The sequence below is a fragment of the Stegodyphus dumicola genome, chromosome X1 (genome assembly GCF_044657685.1).
Source record: "Stegodyphus dumicola isolate Sdum_Otavi_A_Nest chromosome X1, ASM4465768v1".
In the NCBI taxonomy this organism is placed as follows: Eukaryota; Metazoa; Arthropoda; class Arachnida; order Araneae; family Eresidae; genus Stegodyphus; species Stegodyphus dumicola.
Window position 1 is genome coordinate 13,724,381 of NC_140780.1, and position 24,158 is coordinate 13,748,538.

Consider the following 24,158-nt stretch of genomic DNA (forward strand, 5'->3'; position numbering starts at 1 on the left):
CAACTGCTACGACGAGCGCTGATGACCGATATTTGACATTATGTGGACTGAAGAATAGAACCACTACTACGACTCTTCTTAGATCCTCCCTTGCTGCAGGTACCGGGAGGTTGGTGTCAGCGTTAATTGTGCGTAGAAGGCTTCACAAAGGTCGTTTGTATGCGAGGCGAACAACCATTTGAGTGCTGCTCAAGTCACGCCATAGGAGGGACCATTTGCAGTGGGCACGATGACGGATGAGTCCAGGTTCAGTCTAGAACACGATAACAGGCATTATTTCGTATGGAGAGAACCTGGAACCCGTTATCATCCATCAAACATCCGTGAAAGAGAGAGATGCATACGGAAGAGGCAGTGCCTGTGTTTGGGGTGGCATCTCTTTGGGTGGACGCACAGACCTATATATTTTTCCAAGGGGAACCGTGAATAGATTGTTAAAATCTACATGAAGTTGTGTCACAATGCTATGGTATCAAGTTAGCACTAGTAACAGCCCATTTGAGTTTATATCCTATGGAAGTGAAGGTTCATATGATTTGTGGTCGCATGTACTAATATTCTTGACAAAAGAGGTGAAGCCTTGTGATACAATTTTGTCTAATCTAGGTGATGCAGAATTCACCAAGGAACTCAAACTTAAGAATTTATTAAGTAGCCTATTCGGAAACTAAGTACCGTTTCATTCTAGCGCCGTCGCTGCGCTGTGGTAGGCGTCCCGCGCAGGCGCACTAGTCTTTCTTGTTCACCGACTTTCAATTGTCGCCATTTTGGTTGCTCTATGTTGTGTTTTCAGTTTGCTGTGCACATTCAAAATGTTTAAGACAATTAGTACTCCCGCTGACTGTAAGATTCGTGCCGTGATTAAAATTTTTAACGCGAGGAATGTTAAACCGGCCGAAATTTATTGTCAAGTAACAGAAGTTTACGGTGAATACGCGATAAGTGGGTAAGAATGTTTAATGCAGGTCGAACAAATGTCCACGCTGAGGCTCGGAGTGGTTGGCCTTCTGTTGTCACCGATGATTTGGTAAGGAAAGTTGATGAAGCAATTCATGAGAACAGACACTTCACAATGACAACTCTTTCAGAGGCATTTCCACAAATTTCACGTACTGTTTTGTTCGAAATTGTGTCTGACCGCTTGAATTATCACAAACTGTGTTCCCGATGGGTTCCAAAAATGCTCACTGATGTTCACAAAACAAAGCGACTTGGTAATGCCCTGACATTTCTCACGCGGTACAGTGATGAGGGAGAAAACGTTTTAAACCAAATTGTGACAGTTGATGAAACTTGGGTGTGTCATTTCACACCAGAATCGAAACAACAATCAATGGAGTGGAGACACACTCATTCTCCGAAAAAACAAAAGTTCAAAGTGACAATGTCATCACAAAAAATCATGTGCACTGTCTTCTGGGATAGGAAAGGCGTTTTGCTTACTGAATTTCTTCCCAGAGGTGAAACCATTAATGCGGCACGATATCGTGAGACTTTAACAAAACTAAGGCGTGCCATTCAAAACAAATGAAGAGGAATGCTCATTAAAGGAATTGTGTTGCTCCATGACAATGCTCGGCCCCATACTGCTGGTGTCACTTAATCGTTAATTCGACAGTTTCATTGGGAGCAGTTCGATCATCCGCTGTAGAGCCTGGACTTGGCGCCGTCCGACTATCACTTGTTCCTGCACATGAAGTGCGAGCTTGGTGGCAAGCGCTTTGGATCTGACGATAACACGAAAAATGCTAAGGAGTCGTTCGTGGTTATCGAAACTGGCGGGAAGTTTCTTTGACGATGGTATACAAAAACTGGTCACCCTTTATGACAAGTGTTCGATCATTGGCGGAAACTATGGTGAAAAATAGTTTAAGACATGTATTTTCATGTAAAAATAAAATTGGATTCGAAAAACTGTTTTACTATTTTTTTTTTTTCCAAAACGGTACTTAGTTTCCAAATACGCCTCGTACATAGATGACTTAAGTGTTAATTCTACTTCCTTTGTTTTAGAAAATAATATCAGTAAAACTGCTTGCAGTACAGGTGTATTAAGTTTTGTTCATAAACTTACTGGCTTTATAAAAGAAAATAAAAAGGGCCTTCTAACTCTGCAAAAACTGAATAATGCTGAAAAAATCATAAGGCGTGGATAAACCACAATAACAGTTTCTTCTAAAACTAAGTTAATTTTTGTCTATTTTAAAACAAGGTCTTATCAGAGAAGAAAGAGGTAGATTTACAAATAGCAACTTAATTATAATAAACTTCCAAATGTAGAAAATGTCATGTATTTACTAGGAGTACTGGGTCAAATATCTTCATCTTGTTGCACAAACCCCACCCAACCTAACCTACTGTCAGAAGTAAATTTTGGATTATAAATGATCAAGATATGGTTTGAAAGGTTGTGCATGAGTGCATCACATGTTTTACAGTTAAAATAATTGTAAATAATAAGTTATACAAGTTAAAATAAAAAGTCATCATATTTAAATCCTACACAGTATAATTAAAATGTTTTAAGGAAGAGACACTGCACAATTTCACCTTTTAAGGCTCGTTCATATGCAACGCTCTTTTGCACAGCCACCTTCTGTATTAAGGAGAAAGGGGATATGAAGCAGTTTTGCCTTCAGGACCTGTTCAGATACACATCGTCTTCCATCCCTTAACCCATAATCCACTGCGAGCAATGATCTCACAAATGTGAACCTGATAGTTTTCATCATGATATCTATGAATCCTAAAATTCTATCCACTTGGTCATAAAACCTGAAAATAATTTTACCATCGGCTCCAGATATTCTTAAAAAGAACTCGTATCCCTCCCAAAACGCTAAAATTACCAATTTTTAAATTTTTTGCTTAAAAAAAATTTAATAACCCTTGCTACCCTGAAGAGAAATTTCGAAATGATCTAACAATAATTAGCATAAAAAAGGCTGTTCAAAATTTTGACAGCCCTTTAAATGTCACATCCCCAGACAGTTTACATTCTTTAAACTGCGTTCTACAGTTCACATTTTTTCAATAAATCCTTTTACTCCACCTTAAATCCTTTAAGTCCTAAATCTTATACAGATATGGACTAAATAATTTAATATTGTTACTGCTTATTTAAAATTATATACTTCATAGAAATAAAGAGTGGTTTTGTGAAATACTGAAAAGAAATATTATTTAAAGTCAAAATGTGATTGAGATCCTATTTGGTTTTCATATTTCAAAGTTTTTACACAAAAATGTTTTATTTTCTCCTCAGAAATTAATTCATTAATTACAAAATCTATCTTTAAAACTATTAAGAATACTGGAATAAATACAATTAAAAAATCTGTGGGAAAAGCATTGGAAATTATAGAAGACAGACATTTTAATTGTTAAACTTTTCTTCAAAAAATTTAAAAAGAAATTACTAGCAAATTTTTTTCAGCTTGAAATCATTTTGTCTCGCTAAATGATATTTATAATATGAATAAAAGGTAGATGAAAGTTCAAAGGGGTACCAAGTCCCTCTGTTGCATTGATGCCTATATGCGTGTATCTGTTTAGTTTTAATTTGAAAGGCATTTCTGGAATACCCAGCATTAGATAATTTTGTCTGTAGCTGTTCATAAATTTCCGTAACTTGTACGGTTCTATCTAATTTTTTCGAATACTATTGTATTCCCACATATCTATCAACGAGATTGTTTTGCTGACAGTCCAGCAAGCAGTTACTTGCACGTCAGCCATGTTATTTACTAAAATTAAGTTAACTACGCAATTAGTACAATTAGTGCAGTATGGGAAATTTCCCCATTTGCCTTGCTCCAGAGAGGTAACAGCATTCTGCCAGATTTTTTTTTACCTCCAATTCCGAGAGGCAGTTAATGCTTGTTCGTCGTGTGAATGGTACACGTTGGAAGAACTTGTTTTCGCCACCAGTCAAATCTGCTCTTGTGAACGGGAGTATTAAGACACTTGGCATTAAAATCCTCATTTTTTGAAAAATGAGATTTTTTTGTCACTATAACCTTATTCATATAATGAGAGTTGATTGTGAAGCAAATAAAGCTGTGTGAAATGCCTCACTCCTTAAAATTACACCATTCTAGAAATCTGAGATGGTAGTTCCATTTGCACATCATAAAATAATTATTTTGTTTACTATCTCGTGTTACTATTAGCTGTCTGAAATTATTGAGCATCTGTGTACAAAATTTAAATAGAACAAACCAATTTTTCTCTTGGATATTATGGTTTGTTCACCTTAATTTTGGACACCCGTATAAGACATGCAGCAAATACCTGCAGTTAGAACATCTAAAACTACTAAAAGTATTCCCAAACTCTTAGTGAGAATCAATTTATCACACGGCAAAAGGTACATTTAATTTCATTAATTAACTAGGCAGATAAAGGAAATTGTACATGATGCATAGCTTATTTCAGCTGTTTCCTCTATAAAATAGCTCAGTAAATTTTACAAAAATTCTATATACCTGATCTTTCAAAATAAATTTTACAACTATAAATTATTTATATAGAATTTTGTAAAAAGAAATTACCCATCGGTTTCCTCTATAACTTCAATACTAGGCATAGCCACAGAGTGGTACCGGATCATAGGCCCAGTGCATGTCTTCTTGGTTGCTTTGTTCTTTTTCTTCTCAAGCTCCATGCGTTGAAACATTTCTGTCACACAGAACATAAAGCATAATACTAATTTGAAACATAAAAACTATAAGGTTTAACCCTTTCTGGCACAGGGCACACCCAAAAAATTCCCTTTGTATACACAGAAACACTGAAAAGAAAAGGCTTTATAGCCTATTATAGGTTACTTTTAACCTTCCTTATTCAGATGGCAGCTTAATCCATGCATTTTAGCCATGTTTAGTTTTTAAAGACCTTTATTTTCCAAAGAAAGCTTCTGGATTTTTTTTAGGATATAAAAAGAATTGTTTGAAAAGAAATTTATATATTTTCTTGGCTGTATGATGATCTCTTTATTTTACATCAGTTTAAAATTTTTACCTTGAAATCTTGCCTAAAATTGAACGACAAACATCTGGTGTGCCCAAAGTGCGATCACTGAAACATCAGGACCAGACCAACAACTGTATCTTTGTTTCACTGCAGTTTTTTTCTTCGGTAAGCTCATTCCCAATAGAAACACATCTATTTCATTTCCCGCCTTTTTTCTTATTTTTTTGGGATGGGAGCTTTGGTTATAAACTAAAAAATTGCTGGGGTGTTTTTCTGAAGGTCGGGGGGTAATTTTATCAGTTAGCTCAGATTTTTCACTAGAGCAGTTCGCTTTTTCTTCTTTTGCGTTCGTTGACAGACGTTTTTTTTGTCAGCCTTACATTTTGAGAGTTCTGAGTTTAGATGCTTATTTAATTTTATTTTATAGTTTATATTTCCTTAATTGTAGATTTAATATTAGTTTCTTTTTTTCCGATTTTTTATTATTTTGCAAACAGATTGGAGAAAGATGAACATTTCTAAAGCAACCACCATGGGGAAAAAATAGATGAAAGTGCAAATATGAAATGTAAATATCATATACCCAAGTTAGCTTTCCTTCATTTACAAACATGTAATCATTACATAACCAAGAAGAGCTCTCCATGGTGCACCCTGGGTAATGCTAAATCTGCTGTGGTAATCAGAATCTAGGGTTTTTTTAATCGTAGGGAAAACCTTTTACTCTATTACATGCTTCCCAGCACCACTTTAGCGCTTTTTTCGCAGCTGTATTCATTCAGTGAGCAAAATTAAAATGGTGCTATTTTTACAAAATTTTACATGTGCCCTCGAGGTCTGATAAGACTGCCTAATACTTTTTGGTTGAAATTCCAACTTTAAAAGGTAGTGTGCCGGAAAGGGTTAAATAAAAAGTTTAATTATTGAAATATAATATATACACACACACCATTCATTCTAATTTACTGCAATTATATCTCACAGTTTCTTTTAAAACAGTAGTAATTATAGGTAAGACAACATTATGAATGAAAACAATTATACTTCAAATATGTTAGCCAAATAATATATAGTACGTACGAGAGGAAGAAGTAGGTAAACCTCGAACATCAAAATGAGAAAAACAGTTTTGACAGTCTAATACTGCAAATATGTACATTAGTCTATTGTTAAATATTATTGAATGATTTTCCACGCTTAGTTATTTCACATCATACAAAAAAGGAGGGAAAAAAAAAAGAGAGAGTGAGAGAAGAAAAAGATTTGAGATAACTATCATTTGACGTGACATACTAGAAACAGAAGACGGAAAACAGCACTCTGTATGCAAGATGATTTGCTTTTAATGTGATTCCCTTGTAATAGTGTTAAAAAATGTCTTCTGCAATTCTAAATTGCTCGTAACACATAAACCACAAAGATTGTTTTACATTTAAAGATATATTTTACTTATTTCTAATTTCGATAAGCACATCATGTCCTAAACCTACTCTGAGATAAATTTACTTTGGTATGTGTTAAGGCTACATGGAAGTATGTATTAAGCTATATGTTAATGTTATGTTATGTTATGGCTATTGGTATGTATTAAGGCTATATGTTCAGCTATATGGAAAAATCGGTAACTCTGCAGAGTTTTGTTATTGCAACATTAAGCATATGAGAAAATATCATTTGTAAAGTAACTACTCAAAAAATTAAACTTATTTTTATGCAAAATAACCATGCAAGAAAGCAATAAAGGATGGTAAAGGAAAACATGAATGCATTGATAAAACCGATATAGGCAAGCATTTATAAAACTGATATACCACTAATTTAAATTTAATGCATAGTCTGCCTTAAAAATTATACACATCCATCAAAATCTGATTTGCTTTAAAGTACTTATACTTAATGAGAAAAAAATAAAATATAGCATCCAATACATAAAAAGTATTGTATTCTATATTTTATTTTTTTCTCATTAAGTAAGATCTTTCAATACATAAAAAGTATAAAAAATAATTAACAACAGTTCTAAAGAAAGAAAAAGTAAATACATTTTGCATAGCATTCAATTACAACTAAAAATGTACTTGGAGATGGATACAATTGAATAATTTCAAAGCCTATGAAAGGTTACAAAATTATTAAATTCTGGATAATAATTATTCTTTAATAGAATCATGTCTTCCTTAAAACTTTTCTTGTGTATGTTTCTACAGGCAAGTGTATTATAATAACACAAAATGTGACATTACAGTACAAATTCTGAAATGCAGACAACACCTGTAATGATTGGAAATGAACTCCAGCAACATTTTTTGTTAGAAATTCTTTTTATGCTTTAAATTAGGTCATTTGATAATTTACTCTTAAACAGGGTTCATAGACACATTTTAGTTAAAAAAAAAAAGCACCTATATGCACTTTTCAAGCCCATTTTAAGAAAAAAAAAAAAAAATAAGCACCTGTCTAATTACATTATACACAACTGCATAACCTTAAAAATTAGACTTGTAATTTAAAATATGAGAAATGCAGTATTTATTAAGAGAGAATAAGCATAACCTCAATCATGGAAAATAATTACTTTTTTTTTTTAATTTTAAATAACAGTTCAATTTACAGAATCTGTTTACAATGCGAGGAAAAAAAACTATGCAGGACTAAACTATATTACAAGATTTAATGATGAAATTTCAGTTCAAAATAGAGAAAATAAATAATAATAAGGCATATTTATTGTATTCACATGGAACCTAATAATAAACACAATTTAGTTTTCCACTCAATATTGATATTTAAATAATTTAAATCAAAATTCTGAACATTTTCTAAATTTTCATTGTATATCAGTTTTCCCTTAACAGATATTGCAAGCAAATTAATATAAGTAAAAAAGAGGAACATTTCTGAAATCAGAAGACAGAAAGTTGCTTCATGCAGTCATCCTTTAACAGTAAAAGCTTAATTAACCCGCATATACTTGGAAATTGGCGAATGCTCGGACATCGGACAGTCGAGCATAACTTGAAAAAGAGGAGCGGGGGGGGGGGGGGGGGTGTAGACTGTAGCCACTCTTTAAATTTTTCCACTAAATAAATGCATTTGATATTTCGATATGTGCATCATACAAAAATAAACCAATGGAACTGAAAAATATTCTGCTTAGCAAGCACAGTAAAACTCTTTTAAGTGATCATAAACAAATCTCGGACAGAACATCAAAATTAATTATCTCTGCAAAATATAGCAAGCGTTATTGCGCAATACATGCGCTGTAATTCTTCCCTACATGATATTACGCAATCGGAATCAACAGCTGCCGGTATTGGGAGAATAAAGAACTAAATAACTTGGGTGTTTTTTATTCTAATTTTCAACAGACAACGTTAAATTTCCGGAATAGAATCATTTTTCGCTTGGGTTGGTAGACTGCAGAACTTTTAGACCTATTCAATGCAGATTGGAAAGTGACAAAAAAAAAAAAAAAAAAAAAAAAAAAAAAAAAAAAAGAATGTCCATTGCTTGTTTTGCAGCGAACTGTAACAGTTTCAATATTCGAGATTTTGCGGAGAACCTACCAATCTCCGTACTGTATAATGTATTGGCAAAAAAACAAAAACAAAATTATTTTGACTATTCGATTACTTTCCCTTTATTTAAGCCATTCCGAATATTATTCCTTAGAAAGATAATCTATGTTAAAACACAACCATTTTTGAAAGTTTACTATACTTCAGCAGTTACTGCAACTATGTTATTATAAATATTCATACATATGCTCTAATATAAGCATAACGATCATAATAAACACGAATATGAACTGACCAAGCGGAACAAGAATGCAAATTATTAAGATCTTGATAGAAATTCAAACGTGTGTAGTATTTAGGTGGGAGGAAAAGAATGCTGAATGTACCGGAATTTTCTACTGCTTTCGCATTTCTTTGACCAATAGAACGACGGGCACCTGTCTGTACTCTTCGTGCACACCAAAGGTTATGCTAATGCAGAGAAAGGGGAAAATCTATTTCCGGGAGTATGACTCACCATCTGACATTCCATATTAGGAAGAAAAGTTGTTTATTTAGTTTTGACTTTGGTACCAGAAAAAAATAGTGCGTTCATAAAAAAAGGAGGGCACTAAGAGCACAAAATAAGCACTAAAAAAAAAAAAAAAAAGGGATTTAAAGAAAAAGTAAGCACCTATAAGGGCCTTTATATTTTATTTTCAAATATAAGAACTTATAAGGACCGCTACGAACCCTGGTAAATAAACATGCAGCGCCCCGATTCATAATTTCACTTCGGCAGTGACACCCAACCTGGTGAATCACTATTATTTTTTGCTTTTGCCACTGCACGATTATCAACAAACCACAGCTTAAAAAATGACTCACGCAGCAATGTCTAACAGGAGTCTACTGCAAACTGGTGAGTCTACTGAGAAGAAATTTAACAGAAATGTCATGTACATATATTATTGGTAAATGAGCTGCCCAACCTGTATAGTGGATAATGCCGTGCCGAAGGACCCTGGTTCGAATCCCAGAGAAATTATGGATATTTGTAAATGTACAGTGTTGGTGCAGCATGGCAGCACTGTAAATATGTGGCAAGTCGAAAGTCCTCTCGTGTGGTCTGGTGGAAGTGGAGAGAAGTGGGCGAACCTCGCCCCCCCAGTGCTCTTCATCAAAATCACACTGCCACCTGATAGAACTGGCAGAACTAAGCTAAATCACACTGCCAGCTGCTCAAGGCTGCTGCCAACGACAGGCATAATGTTGCGCTCCTTGCCACGAGGATTATCGTGGCATTAGGTTGACCATGTCAGACAAGTGAGCATAAGTTACATTGGTAAATGAACTCATAGCCCAAAAGATTACATTTAGTGCTGTTCGAATTAAGAATAACAGGTTTGTTATTCTGCCATAGCTGGTACAGCTGCACAGGACAGCAGAATTTAAGGAAGGCAAAATTTTTAGAACTTGGAGAATCACTGAGGAAATAAATAAAGGAACAGCAAAATCTTTATAATTTAGGAAAGGTCTTGGGATGCAATTTTTTTAGAATTTAGGGAGGCACTTGGCAGCAAAATTTCAGACCTGTGAAAAGGCAGTGCTACACCTTTCCGCAAAATGTTTAGCACCCTCCCCCCCAAAAAACTAAAGTACACTGTGCCAAAAAAGGAGGAGACAGTTCTATATCTCCCATTCTGCCGTGCCAATTGACAAAATTCAAATTGCATTTTTTATGTCTCGAAAGTGGGACTTAGGATATATATTACATTTATATATAGCATTGTTCTAACATACGTATTTTGACACAAAATCGGACTTTTTCTGAAATAACATACCCATTTTTTTCATTATTTGAATTCTAAGACTCAAATTATGCCTAGATATTAAATTTTGTAAAATTTGGTGTGAAATTTATGAAGAAATTCAAAAATTTATGTTGGCACAATTTTTTTCAGTTTGCGCCAGGAATAATTAATTCCCTTGGCGAACTTCTTAATATATGGCAACCAATTTTCCTTTCCCTTCCATTATGCTGGAGTGAAAAAAAGGGCACCTTGTTCTTACACTTTTACATTGTGCATGAGCGGGAAAAAAGTCCCATTGTTCCTACTTCCGAATAATTTTAGCAAAGTGTCAAAACCACATTTGATGTTTTATCGCTTTCAACAAATATGCCAAATTTGAAAATGCAAAAATATATAAATTCATATATATCTTCAGAAATTTTGAAAAACTAATTTTTTAGACAATTTTGAAAATACAAATTTTAAAATTAAATCATAAAAAAATGGGTGAATTTTATTTGGAATGAACCTCAATTTCGAATTGTGAAAGGAAGAATGAAATAAGTGTAATAAAAAAAAAAAGAGAGAGATAATAAATATATATAAAATTCAATTAACATTGCGGCAAAAAACGTTCGAGAGCTAATTTTTTAAAAACTACTGGTGCGATTTTTACAAAGCTTGGTAGTTTGGCTTAATTTGAGTCATAGAATTTAAATATGGAAAAAAATTGGTATGTTATTTCAGAAAAAGTCTGATTTTGTGTCAAAATACCTACATTAGAACAATGCTATTTATAAATCTCTTACATATCCTATGTTGCGCTTTTGAGACATGAAAATCACAAGCTGAATTTCGTCAATCGGCCCAGTAGAATGGGAGATATAGAACTGTCTCCATATATATATATTTGCAGTGCAGTGTGTATGTGGGAATATATTTATTCAGGACATGGAGATAAGCATATGTGGGAAACAGTCATAAATATAATAAATTAACACAATTCAGGCTTAACTTCATCAGTGTGTGATAGAAGTAGTACAAAATTGAATGGAATAACGTCTCTAGTCGCCAATCTCACGATACATTGCTAATAGTGTATAGTGGAAGCAAGCCAAACTTTATGATGATATCCGCAAACCTGAAGACTTTACATTCTGCAAACAAAACGGGAAGCTTCCACTGGATGGAATTTTGTGATAATAAAGATAACAGAAGTTCTCATTGTGACGACAATCATCAATCAACAGATGGCAAAATCTGTTAATCCAGATAATATCTATAACAATATTTAAAGCAATAGAGGCTGTCAAGAAGGGAAAAAAATTAGACTGACAATTTAGTGGGAATTCTCAATGTAGCAATGACAGGTCTGGAAAAATGCAATTTTGTACCTGAACAAGAAATTACGTATATTATTACGAAGATTATTATTAGAAATTATGTGTGTAGAATTAAAGAGAAAGTATAAGCACAAAACAAAGAAATTAATATTGAGGTTTTCTTTTGGGGGTTAAATTTTGATTCCCTTAAGGTCATAAATGCTTCATTATTTCATATTTTTGATTTTGCTATTTCTACATATCAGCCTATTGATTCAAACTGATGATAATATTGGGGAAAATCTCAAATCTGACAAGTCCTGAAGCGTTTGGATCTTAGGCTAAGTACTGAATTACATTTGTATGCATTCTGATCATTAAGGAATTAATTTTATAATACCCAACAGATCAATACATGGCCCCAGGTGAATTGTGTTTTTTCAAAATTAGACAAAACTAGAAGAAAACTTAGATTAAGAAATTCTCCAGTAACATTACAAAATTTACATTTTCATCTTTCAATGGAGCAAAAAAAGGGAATTCGAATTTCAGTAACTGCACTTTACCTAATGATTTTAAATTCTCTATTTCTGTTAACTTAGCCTCTTCTAAAAGTTCTTTTTGAGTAAGAACATTTCCTTGAATCTTTTTCTTACGGCGATCTTGATTTTGTTTAGCTCTAGCTTCAATCCTTTCCTGCACTTCCAAAGATTTCCTAGTAGTAGATTCACGCATTCTTTTCTTTCCTATTAAAAATAAAAATTAATAATTAAACAACTGATTTTTGTTTAATATTTATAATAAATATTCAAATTTCATTGAAAATTTTCAGAACAGATAAAAACTCACATCTAATAAAAATGTTTAGTTCCCCCCCTCCCCAGTTCGATCTACGAGCCAGATTTCAAATAAATAAAAATCATCACTGAAGAAAGTAAATTCAATTTTTTTGATATCCTCAGCTTGAATCCAAGTGTGCTGAAAATACATTATTAAAGACACTAGGCCTAATCAAATATTCTATGGCGACAGACTTTTAAATGTTTTCACGGAAAGTCAAAACAAGCGAATTCAGCATCTGGTTACTGGATTAGAACTAGGAGATTATAAGTCAGCTTTCGCAGAAAATGAAAAGTCTAGCCACAGTTGATTTTCTTAAAAAAGGACTAAAATCTTTATGGCTGGCTAAAATGCCTGATTTTATAAAAAAATATTCTTGTAAATAATTAAAATTAAGACAAATTGACTAAAATGGGTGAACTAGGGATCTGAAAAAGAAATTTATGCTGTTTCACCAAATACTAATGTTAATGATGCTTTATTTGCAAGAAAGAACATAAAATCAGTTCAATACAAATAAATGAACGTTCTAGATCAACACTTGGGACATTATCACCAAAATAACATCTCAAAATCATAGCCATTTGGAAAAGTGATTCAATACGAAAGGTAAATATTTTTTCCCTTTAAATTTGGAGATCACTGTCAACCTTAGAAATGTTATTCACCATATACTTGGTGAAAGTTAGAAAATTCCACAGTGCAACAGGATTAGTGGCTTCCCCTGTTGCTGATATTAATGACAGCTGCAAGTTCAGTTTATTTGTGAAGGACAAGAACATAGCACCACAGTTCTTAGTAGACTAAGGTGCTGATGTTATCCTCCTTCCCGCAACTCATCATAATACAACAGTACATGATTTTAAGTTATACTTAGCCAATGCTATGGAAGGAAAATTCCCACTTATGGAACCAAAATTTTAACTTTAAATTTTAGACACAGAATTCCAATTTCAGTTTATATTAGCTAAGTTGGTAGGTAAAGCAATTACAGCAGCTGATTTTCTAAATAAATTTAAATTTTTAGTTGACATTATTAATAAACAATTAATTGATGGAATAACTAACTTGTCTGTTCGGAGTAATGTAATGGCATTACTTTTTGATATAATTTTCATACAATTTTCCGACATGTTTGGTCACGGGATTTTCTGATTTTGAGTTATCAAGAGAAGAATTGTTTTTTTTTTTTTTTTTCCAATTTATAACACTCATGAGTACGACCACTGCGTTTACAAAGGGTACAAAATTTCTTTTGAATATTATTATCATAATTTCTTGCAGTTATTGCAGATTTAAATGCTGTTGAAGAACTAGAACTTTGATCTGCTTGTTGTTCTAGTCTTCTCTGTTGTACTCGTCAGCAAGTTTCGTTTTTACAAGATCTGTAGTTATAAGAGTTTTTTCTCTAGCTTCAATGGCGGTTATAAGATTACTGTATGATTTGAGAATTGAAACTAACAAAAGTGCAGCTACATGCTGATCTGGAATATTCTCGACAGCTTTCAGTCTTTCGATTAAATCTATCATATGAGTGATGTGTGCAATCATATTAACGTGTTCTGTCATTTTTTTTGAATATAATTTTCTCAAAAGATAAATTTGCTTCTCAAATTGGAGCACTCGTGAACTGAATTTAATTTCAGCCATGTACCGGCGATAGTCGTTTCATCTCTAACATGAATAATCTGAGAGTCGTTAATGCATAGATTTATTATACCTCGTGCTTGTTTATTCCTCTTTAAAAATTCATCATCACGTTTTCGAGGTGGGGGAGAATAAAGATCATCTAACCCATCACGCATTAAAAGCATTTGAATTTCTAAGTAGCGTAATTTTTGGAATTAAGTTTCGTTATTTGCATACAATCTTTAAGACTTGACTGTGCCATTATTAATTTTTACTTAGCAGTTTCAGAAAGTTTATATATTATATGCACAGTTTAAATTTTAATTTCAGGATGTATAACAATATCAATCTCAATAATCAACGAAGAATAACGATAGCAAAATACAAGTTACCTTTTGTGCACTCAGTTAACACAGGAACATTGATGAAACTATTCTTGGTGATGATATGAGGGATGATACGATAATATATTCATTAATAATAAGATGCAGAATTAAAACATTAATAACATACTTATTGAACTGCAACTAAAACAATATAAGCGATAGCTACATTAGTGTTAATACAAGCACATACAGAAGCTTAATATTAATAAAAGAACAAATGGATCATGGGATATAATAATATCACGTGATTAACATAGCTGATGCTTGGCATTTCTAGGGTTACGAGAAGTGACTTAAACATTTTATTTATTCTTCTCAAATGCTTGAGTAATTTAGAACAGGATGTCCTTCCAGAGGTGTTTGTATCCACATGGTTTCACCCGTGTACATGGAAGAATGTTCACGTACATTTTTCGCAAATTAAATCCAAAGTTGCACCGGTTTCTCTAAGTATGGGAATTTTATAGCCATTTACTTTACCTAAGCTGGTATATGGAGCTATAATATCCTTAAAACTATTTATGGAAAATTCATTTAAGGTACAGTTTCATTGGATGCCACAGTTTCTAAATTCCTGAGTTTATCACACTGAGGTCGAAGATGCAAGGAGGACCAGCATTCACAAGGTTGTCTCTGTTTCTCAAATTCAATTTCATGAATTTTATTACTACATTCTGTCTTAATTATACGTTTAGGATTAAAATCTTTTGAGATTTCTTTAGGATTATGTCTATTATGATAACCACTTTGCATTTTGTTCACGTTTTGATGACTTTCTTGAAGTTTTAGAACTTGTTTTCTAGGATTTACACTCTTGAAACTCTGTTTAACACTCTCATACTCGTTTAATTTTTCTGATGGCTAATAATGGAGTTTTTAATTTCATCCATTGGTTGAGAAAATGATCCTTTACTTCCATAGGAACCCTACATTTAATTTGCTCGGTAAGTATTAAACCTTCAGATTCTCAAAATGTCGTAATTTCTAAATCCGCAATCAGTATGCCTAAAAAACATATACAGTCAAACGTCTTTAATCCGAACGTCCATAATCTGGAATGATCTATAATCCTGACCTCAAAGTTACAAACTTTCTGCACGTGTCAAATATCTTTATGCATGAACGTAATACGTTTACGCATTCACGTTTAATGTATAACGGACAGCATAAGGTAAGCTAAAATTATCTATTTCAGTTAATGTTGCAGATTGCGTTGTTCCTTAATCTTCGAATTGGATGCGGCTTATTATTTTTTGCAGACTGTTAAAGCAATTTTATAAAAGTAAGCTTGAACTTTCAATTATGTCAAAAAGAATTTCCAATTCTGGAGCTGCCAAAGGATCTACAAAGCGAAAGCATGTTTCGATGTCCATCAAACAAAAAGTGGAATTGCTGCAAAAAATGGATAAAGGCATATCTGTCTCAAAATTATGCGAGAAGTATGACATTGAAAAGTCAACTGTATATGACAATTGTTTCTCTAACCATTCCAAAATCTGTTTATCAATTTCACACTGCTGTGCAGGGGGGGGGACGTCGCAGCGCGCAATCAACTGGAAGTTGATCTGTCAGCACTATCTTCATCTTCAGGGCAGATTTTTTAATTTTATTCCGCTTATAATTCCTTACTAAATGTAGTATTTCATCTCGATGTACTCCATCTTTGATATGATTTAAATCAAATTCCTCGTCATTATAGATATCACGAATACACATCAAATAGTTTTCTGGTTGCAATTTTCTAATTTCGACTATGCGTAATGAATGCTTTACGCATGCGCGCGTTGAAAGAAATGTTTAATAAAGTAAACAAATAAATATTAAGCTTTTTTTTTTGTAAATTTTTATACCCTTTAGATCATAATTGCTCTTTGTTTCATAAATTACGGTTTCATATTTTTCATCTTATAATTTATACATGCCATCTTACCAGATTTTAACTGATGATCTATAATCCGGAATAAAGACTTTTTGACTGCATTTCTTCTGAACTGGTTGAATGCCACGATTTTGTTCGATTTTTTTCTTAGCAAGGTGTTGGTTCATATACTCGTCTACAAAACGGCTAATTTCAGTAACAATATGAAGCACGAGCAGTTCATCAAAAATTAATTCAAAAAGGATAAATGGGTTGGAAACATCCGTTATCTTTTTTTATTCCTGGAACCTACTACAAAAAGCAAATGAAAACGGAGGACACAGAATATGAATATATATATATATAAACCCACCGGTTTTACCCAAACACCAGCCAATACAGCGCAGTCATTACTTTCACCACTTTAGACGCATCCCTCTCTCCAATTTCTCCCCACACTTTTCTGAAATACTATCGTCCTTCGCACACTTTGTCAAGGTCATTGTGGTGTTGCAGTCCAAAGCTTTGCGAATAATTTTATGGGTAGCAGCAAATGATAGTATTTTGGAAGGATGTATATATATGCCCGGGGCAGTTAACGCATCGGCTGAGCAAGGTGTATATAATATGCCTAAGGCAGTTAAGGGGGTTAACCGTAGGTTGGACCAGTAAAGCCATCTAGAATTTCGGTAAACACAAGTAGGCAGTAATACACTCCCATGTAGCCAGCCCAGTCTGCTGGGATAAGAACTCAAACTGAGTTACCAGCAGTGTAATCCTTTCAGCTACTATTGGTACCTTAAGCAAATAGATATTGGTCTGTGGTACAAAGCATATGAAAGATCTAAATGCTTATGGGAGCGTTAACTTCTTGGAAGATCATCTACCCCCCAAAAAAGCTTTAGATTCACATTATAAAAGAATATCATAAAAATCCAAAAGTTAAACCAGCAAGCATGAATTTATGTTGAATCCTTCAGCTTTAGACAAGATATAACTTCAGACCAGAATTTTGTTTAGCAAAAACAAAAAAATTCTGACTGGGTGTCTAATAGTATTATGCATACAGGAACCATTCTTTATAAGTCAGATAAGCACTCAGCATAAACAAAAGATTTAAAAACTGCCTTTAATTACAATGGAAAAAGAGCATTAAGAGTAATTATTTTACACCAATTTGAAAGGCTGAAATGTTCCTCACCCTCTAAAACAAAGCCAAATCAAAAGTAGTCTGCCTCCTTTAGAAAATTCTCACATTTATCAATGGATGGAAACATGGTATTTATTACGGATGTGATCACATACAATATTAAACTCCAGATGTTTCAAGGTTACAGAAATTAAATGCAGTATAAAGTACACACTTTACGAATATATTAAGAGAAATCAGAAATAACCAAAGCACTTACAGCAAGTGGCCAAAATATCAAAAATCTCTAATAATGTGTTGGTCCATATTTAGCTCTGAATTTCTAGACACAGGCTCAAGGTGATTATATTGTTTCTGAAAGTTTCATTCATGTGACACTTTTGTCATCATAAAGCTTTGTAATTTCAGGCATAAAAAGTCAATGTCCATTCACTACTGTTTAGTAAGGTTTAAGCCATAGCCAACAAAGGAAGGGAAATGTGCATAAATGAGAAGCTGACTGCATGAAACAATCGGCAAATGTTTGCTTCATTATAACTGATTGGCTCCTAATACCAAAAGCCAAGTTGAAAAGTTAGAACATTCAGGCAACATTCTTAAACCAGCTTTACTGATGTAGAGAGATCGATTGCCTAGCAATAAAGCTCGGCTTAAACCACTTATGATTTTAAAACCACTGTGCGAGGGAAGGTGAAGAGTATTCACCCCTGTCAACATAATGGTAGTTCTGAATTTATTCAAACTAGATGATACTGTTTTCAAGTACTGAAGTGACCCTTTCACTTCATCTCATGAATGTGCATGCCATTCAGTATGACCCTCAGCAATCCATTGATTCCATATTCGCATAACAGCCGTTGGATCTTGACCAGTGCAACTGGCGATATGACAGAACGATAATCTACATTTTCGATAAGCAACAATCCTGCCTCTATCGAATTTTGAAACTTGCGGGTAAGCATTTCCTCTTGTTCGAAGCATAACACGATATTCTGAGCAAACTGCTACCTTACAAAGCCCTTTCCAAATGAGAAATACACTACACACCTCTTCTTTTATGCAGTGTTTCTGATGTTGTTTCTCCCTATTGCATCGTCTAAATGCGCCAAAACACTAATCATTTGCATATCCCAACTTCTTCCTTTCACGTGATTTTGACATTCGTCAGATCATTCCTTCCTGGTATTGCAATTTTAATGGGTAGTGGTGGGAATTTCCAGTTGGGAAAACAAGACATAAAAGGATGTAACTGGTCCGTAATGATGCTGAGATAATCCACAGTTTTCATGATCCTAATCCTTTTCACAGTGCTAAGGTCCAAGCATCTTGGATAGACCCATGAGTATGTTCTCCAAAGCATATCAAGCATAATAACACCACCACCGGAATGCCTATGACTTGATGCATATTGGTGAAGCAACTGTTTACCTGGAAGATGCTTTACCTTGGCATGCCATCAACATAACGAAGAATTATGATTCATCTGACCGAGCAACTCCTTCCTATTGATACATGACCAGTCAGTGTTTCCACGCACAGCATAGGCATAGTTGGCGATGACACATGATAAACAGAAGCACTCGAGTGGGATGTCTGCTGAATAATCCCATATCCAACAGTGTTTGAACTGTGTGCTCCAAAACCCTTCTATTTGTACGTGCAATACACTGGCTGAACCATTGTCTGCTGTTGATTTTGCTTCACCAAGTGGACAGTCTCTGAAACCCTTTTTTTTTATGTTAACACATGAACATACAATGCCACGGTTTCTCCATCATTCATCCACTTAGGCAGGTTGCAAATTACCCACAAGTTATGCAATTTCAGAGATACTCATTCCAAGCTGATAGGTCATTACAAACTGCCCTCTATCCAAATTGCTTATATCACCAGCCTTTCTAATCACATGCAGAAGTAATTGCAAGCATGATGCCTTCCGAGCAGCAGTTAAGTATCATTTCCAACTGTTCATTTGCCATCCACATGAGATCATGTTTTGATTCTTCAGTATATCTACATAACGTTTACATAAACATATTTATTTTCTTACTACAGCTTGTACCATTTCTGGATCTTCAGTCAAAAAAGTTTAATTCTATTACATCTATCATCTTGCTAGGACATTTCAATTGCCCCCTTTTTAGTTTCATCTCCAATAAAACTCAGTTTTTTGATAAATATCTTTAAGATGATGAGTATTCTTGCAATTTCAGTTAAATATACTACTTTCAAATAACCCATTAAAAGAAAACATAAATTAAAATTTTTGTAGATAACGCAACTTTCAAACGTATCAATTTTGATAAAACAATTTTTTACTTATAAGGACCATTTCAATAATCCTATTATTTCATTAATCCTAACTTCAAGTTTAAAATAAATAAAATATTTTACATAATTAATTTCTGGTTAAAACAAAAGTGATTAAGTCAGAACATAAGTGCTCTTTCTATTATTTCAAAGCTATAAAAGAAAATGTTAATTTAGTTAATTTAGGAATTAGGAAATTTAATAAAATATAATAAACCCCAGCATTAAATAATTTAACCATGTCTTGAACTTTATTTGAAGACATTTTGTCTTATTCTTTCTGTCATTCAGTTTTTGCCTTTTTTTAAGTTTCTTGCAAAGAAATATACAAAAGCTTTTGTACAAGTGCAAATATTTTTAATACAAAAAGCTTTTGCATACAGAAATTATACATCATTTGCATGAAAGGCTTTGAAGCCTTTATTTTACAAGCCATGATTTTAGAATTGCATTTTCATCTATAAAAATGTTTTAAATGATGCAAATATTGATGTTTTAGCACTCTTAAAACAAACATTGTAAAAAAATTTACTAAAACTAACTTTTCATATGATTACCTTCATCCCTTTAGTTATACTGAGTAGAAGTTTATTATTAAAAATGAACAAAAAGTTCAGACTCCTGTATGACACTAATCAACCAAGCTACTTTATTTCAAAATTTGGGATTTTTTTAAATTACTTTAAGGGATTGGCTGAATAATAAATTAGAATAATTTCAGGCTGATTTTCTTTAATGGAATTCAGTGACGTTCGTGATTTGATAAGACAATAAAAGTCTTTAACTTAAATTTAGTTACATAATGGTATGCTGAAACAAGTTTTTAAATGTAAAAATGCATTAATAATATTTACAACTGAAGGCCTGCCACTGTTAGTTTTTTCTCATAAACCACATTCACACATGTCTGAAACACCGAATCAAACACCAACCATCCACCAAATAAATTTGCTACCCCACATATGAAACACCAATACATTTATCCATTTGTATTTTAATATTAACTAGCATAATTTAGAAATTATATTTAAGTTTGTAATATTTATGACAAGTTATTGGCAAAATGCACATCATATGAAAAAGAGTCCTTTTGTACACTTTTATACACTTTTATATCCACCAACGTATGTAACGAAAACATTCATACCTTCCTCTACTTCAGATTCAGCCTTTTTCTGCTTAGACTCCCTTTGAGATTCAGCTTTTTTCATTTTAGCTTCCCCTTTAGGTTCAATCTTTTTCACTTTAGGTTCCACTTGAAATGTAACCTTTTTTGTTTTAGTTCCAGTACTTTCTTTCTTCAAATTCGTTTTCTTAGGCTCCTAAAAATGAGTAGTAGTGAGAAAAGTTTAAAAAACACATTGTTCAGACTACTAATACTTTCTCCTCTAGCCATACTGTTGCAAATCGACATTTTAATTCTGGCATAAATAAAAGTGTGCATGTCTTAATAATAAAAGTGCATATGTCTTATTAATAAAATAATAAGTTTTTAATTGGGTTCTAAAATTTACAAATTATTCAATGCACATGCACATGTAATGTAATGCATACGAGTAAGGATGTTTTTTCCTGAACATACATAATGCGAATGAATACATTCTTTATACAAGTTACGCTCGAAGAGAAGTTGTTAGAAGAGTCGATATTTTTCCACAGTGAGGTAGAAGAGCATTACATGGCAGAATATGGGTTTGTATCACATTTAAAAGTTAAGGGGGGAAATACATGAAACTGCCATGCCTTTTGAACTAACTCTTTTGTCTGCATCATCTAACCATATAAAATAAAGTGCCTATTTCGTGATAAAAATCATAACAGCCAGGACTGTGCAAAAGCTGCGCATGTCATTACTAGAAAAGAAATCAGAAGCTATACGAAAAAGGTGCTGCCAGGTCTGTTTAATCCTTTACCTTAAAACAACATGTGAGAGACATGATGTTTTGTTCTGGCTAAAGAAAGAGCCATGTATCACACATACAATGTCTCGTTCTAGTCAAAAGGGAGAACCACGTATCAGACAAAAGATCCCTTTCTCTGCTAAAATAACAACCTCGAATCGGATGTATGATTGTTTTTACGCTATTGTTATTGTTTGTTACAGTTGCTATGTATGAGCTGGTCATTTATTGTTAGGCATAGGTGCAATATATTTGCAAAACTGAACATACACTAGACATAACAAAATTATTACAGCAAACTACACTATCAAACTATAACAGCTTATGAAGGATAACCCAATGAAGATACACCAGAGAGACTACAAGGATGAAACTGGGGATCTTTTCCCAAAACATACTGATTCAACATCATAAAAAAACCAGCAAAGACTTGATAAAGTTTGTTTCCTGGTTGTTTGAGAAATACCACACGCTGGAGTATTTTAAATTTTCTGTCATTGATTTAAAATATAAAACAATACTCCTCCTAATATATTTAAATAAAATGTTCACTAATACATTCTTTACTTATAGGTTAGAAATTATTATGATTCATGCAATAAATTTTACACAGAAAACATTTAAATAACTGAATATTTTTACTTTTTTGTTATACAGTCAAAAGTCGTTAATTCGGACACCCATAATCCAGACCTCAAAGCTACAAACTTTCTGCGCATGCGCATAATATGTTTAATGTATAACGGACGGTATAAGCTAAGCTAAAATTATCTAATTCAGTTAATGTTGCAGACTGCGTTGTTCCTTAATCTTCGAATTGGATCCGGCTTATATTTTTTGCAGACTGTTAGAGCAATTTTATAAAAGTAAGCTTGAACTTTCGATTATGTCAAATAGAATTTCCGATATATATTTACTAATATGTAAAGGATCTACAAAGCGAAAGTATGTTTCGAAGTCTATTACACAGAAAGTGGAATTGCTGCAAAAAATGGATAAAGGCATATCCTTTGATTATCTAATCATTCTGAAATATGTTTATCAATTTCACGCTGCTCTGCAGGGGGAGGGAAATGACGCGGCACGCAATGTATTAGAAGTTGATCTGTCAGCACTATCCTTATCTTCAGAGCAGATGTTTTTATTTTATTTGGCTTATAATTCCTTACTAAATGTAGTATTTCATCTCGATGTACTCCGTCTTTGATATGATTTAAATCACGTTCCTCGTCATTATAATTCGCTTCTGATAGTGAAGAAAGTGACACAGAGGTTATTGAAAACGAAAAAATTTCGATTGGCAAATTAGTCGGTATTCTCGACACGGCAATTGTAAGACTTGAACAGCGAAACTTTGTAACTGAAGAAGAAATTATGTCTGTTTATAGAATTAAAGAGAAAGTATTATCACATAAAACGAAGCAACTTAAATAACTTACATTGAAAGAAATGTTTAATAAAGTAAACAAATAAATATTAAGCTTGTTTTTTGGTAAATTTTGATACCCTTTAGATCATAATTGTTCTTTATTTTATAAATTACGGTTTCATATTTTTAATTTTATAATTTCTGCATGCCATCTTACCAAATTTAAACTGATGATCTATAAATCCGGAAAAATCGATAATCTGGAATAGCCGAAGTCCCGACGAGTCCGGATTAACAACTTTTGACTGTATAACCATAAAAATAATGTACGAAATAAAAACATTAATGTACGATTTAATAAAAGTGAAATGATACAAGTAAAATAATCAACTTCTGTGGTTTTATTAATTAGTAAACGCAGTACTATTAATGTCTACCAGTTTGCACAAAATTTGGCCTGTGATAAAACTGCTTCTGATCAAGACCCATGAAAAAAGCTTTCATTGAAACTGGCACACAGAATTATCCCTCAATTCATAAGGCAAAAGGTTAAAAGCTGGTCACATGGCAAAATGATGCCAAAGTTTTGTAAAATGAATAACATGTAACACACAGCATTATGCATTGCTGCGTTCAGAATTATGTATGCAAAAAGGATTAAAAAAATGCTGGAGATATTAAGAGTTCTATGGAGTCATTTTTTGAAAATTATATATTTAAAAATTGCCATACACATAACAAAGGAAAACCAAGACACATAAGAGTAGAAGACGACAGTACGAATCAATCTTACATTGAAACTGCCTCTGTCTGGGAGAGAAATGTTATTGCATGCGCTTTTTGGCTGAGAAAGTATTGCAGAAGCATGTATGATGTACAATTAGAAAGCTTTAAATTTTGTTGCATATTATCAGTATTGGATCAGCCGGTGCAGGGTTATCACGAGTTTCGATTCACAACAGACTGAACAGCTTGCCACAGAAGGAATAATTTTATCTGATGTTGGATCAGATGAACTACATATTAAGATACTGTTTGGAGTTGATGTAATTGGGAAAATAGTCACTGGGCGATTAAATAATTTGAAATCAGGATTTTCTGATATGCAATCAAAATTTTAATGGTG

The 24,158-nt window shown here is 33.1% G+C and overlaps 1 protein-coding gene across 1 annotated transcript in view; it reads right to left on the minus strand.

The window, feature by feature from the left end:
- Nucleotides 1–24,158, minus strand: part of LOC118204633 (vacuolar protein sorting-associated protein 72 homolog) — a 90,015-nt gene that overhangs the window by 18,144 nt on the left and 47,713 nt on the right. The window contains exons 4-6 of the mRNA XM_085808067.1: nt 20,910–21,084; nt 12,156–12,335; nt 4,554–4,680 (exon numbers count right to left, since the gene is read on the minus strand). Of these exons, the coding sequence (XP_085664193.1) occupies nt 4,554–4,680; nt 12,156–12,335; nt 20,910–21,084 (482 nt within the window). The remainder of the gene's footprint in view (nt 1–4,553; nt 4,681–12,155; nt 12,336–20,909; nt 21,085–24,158) is intronic.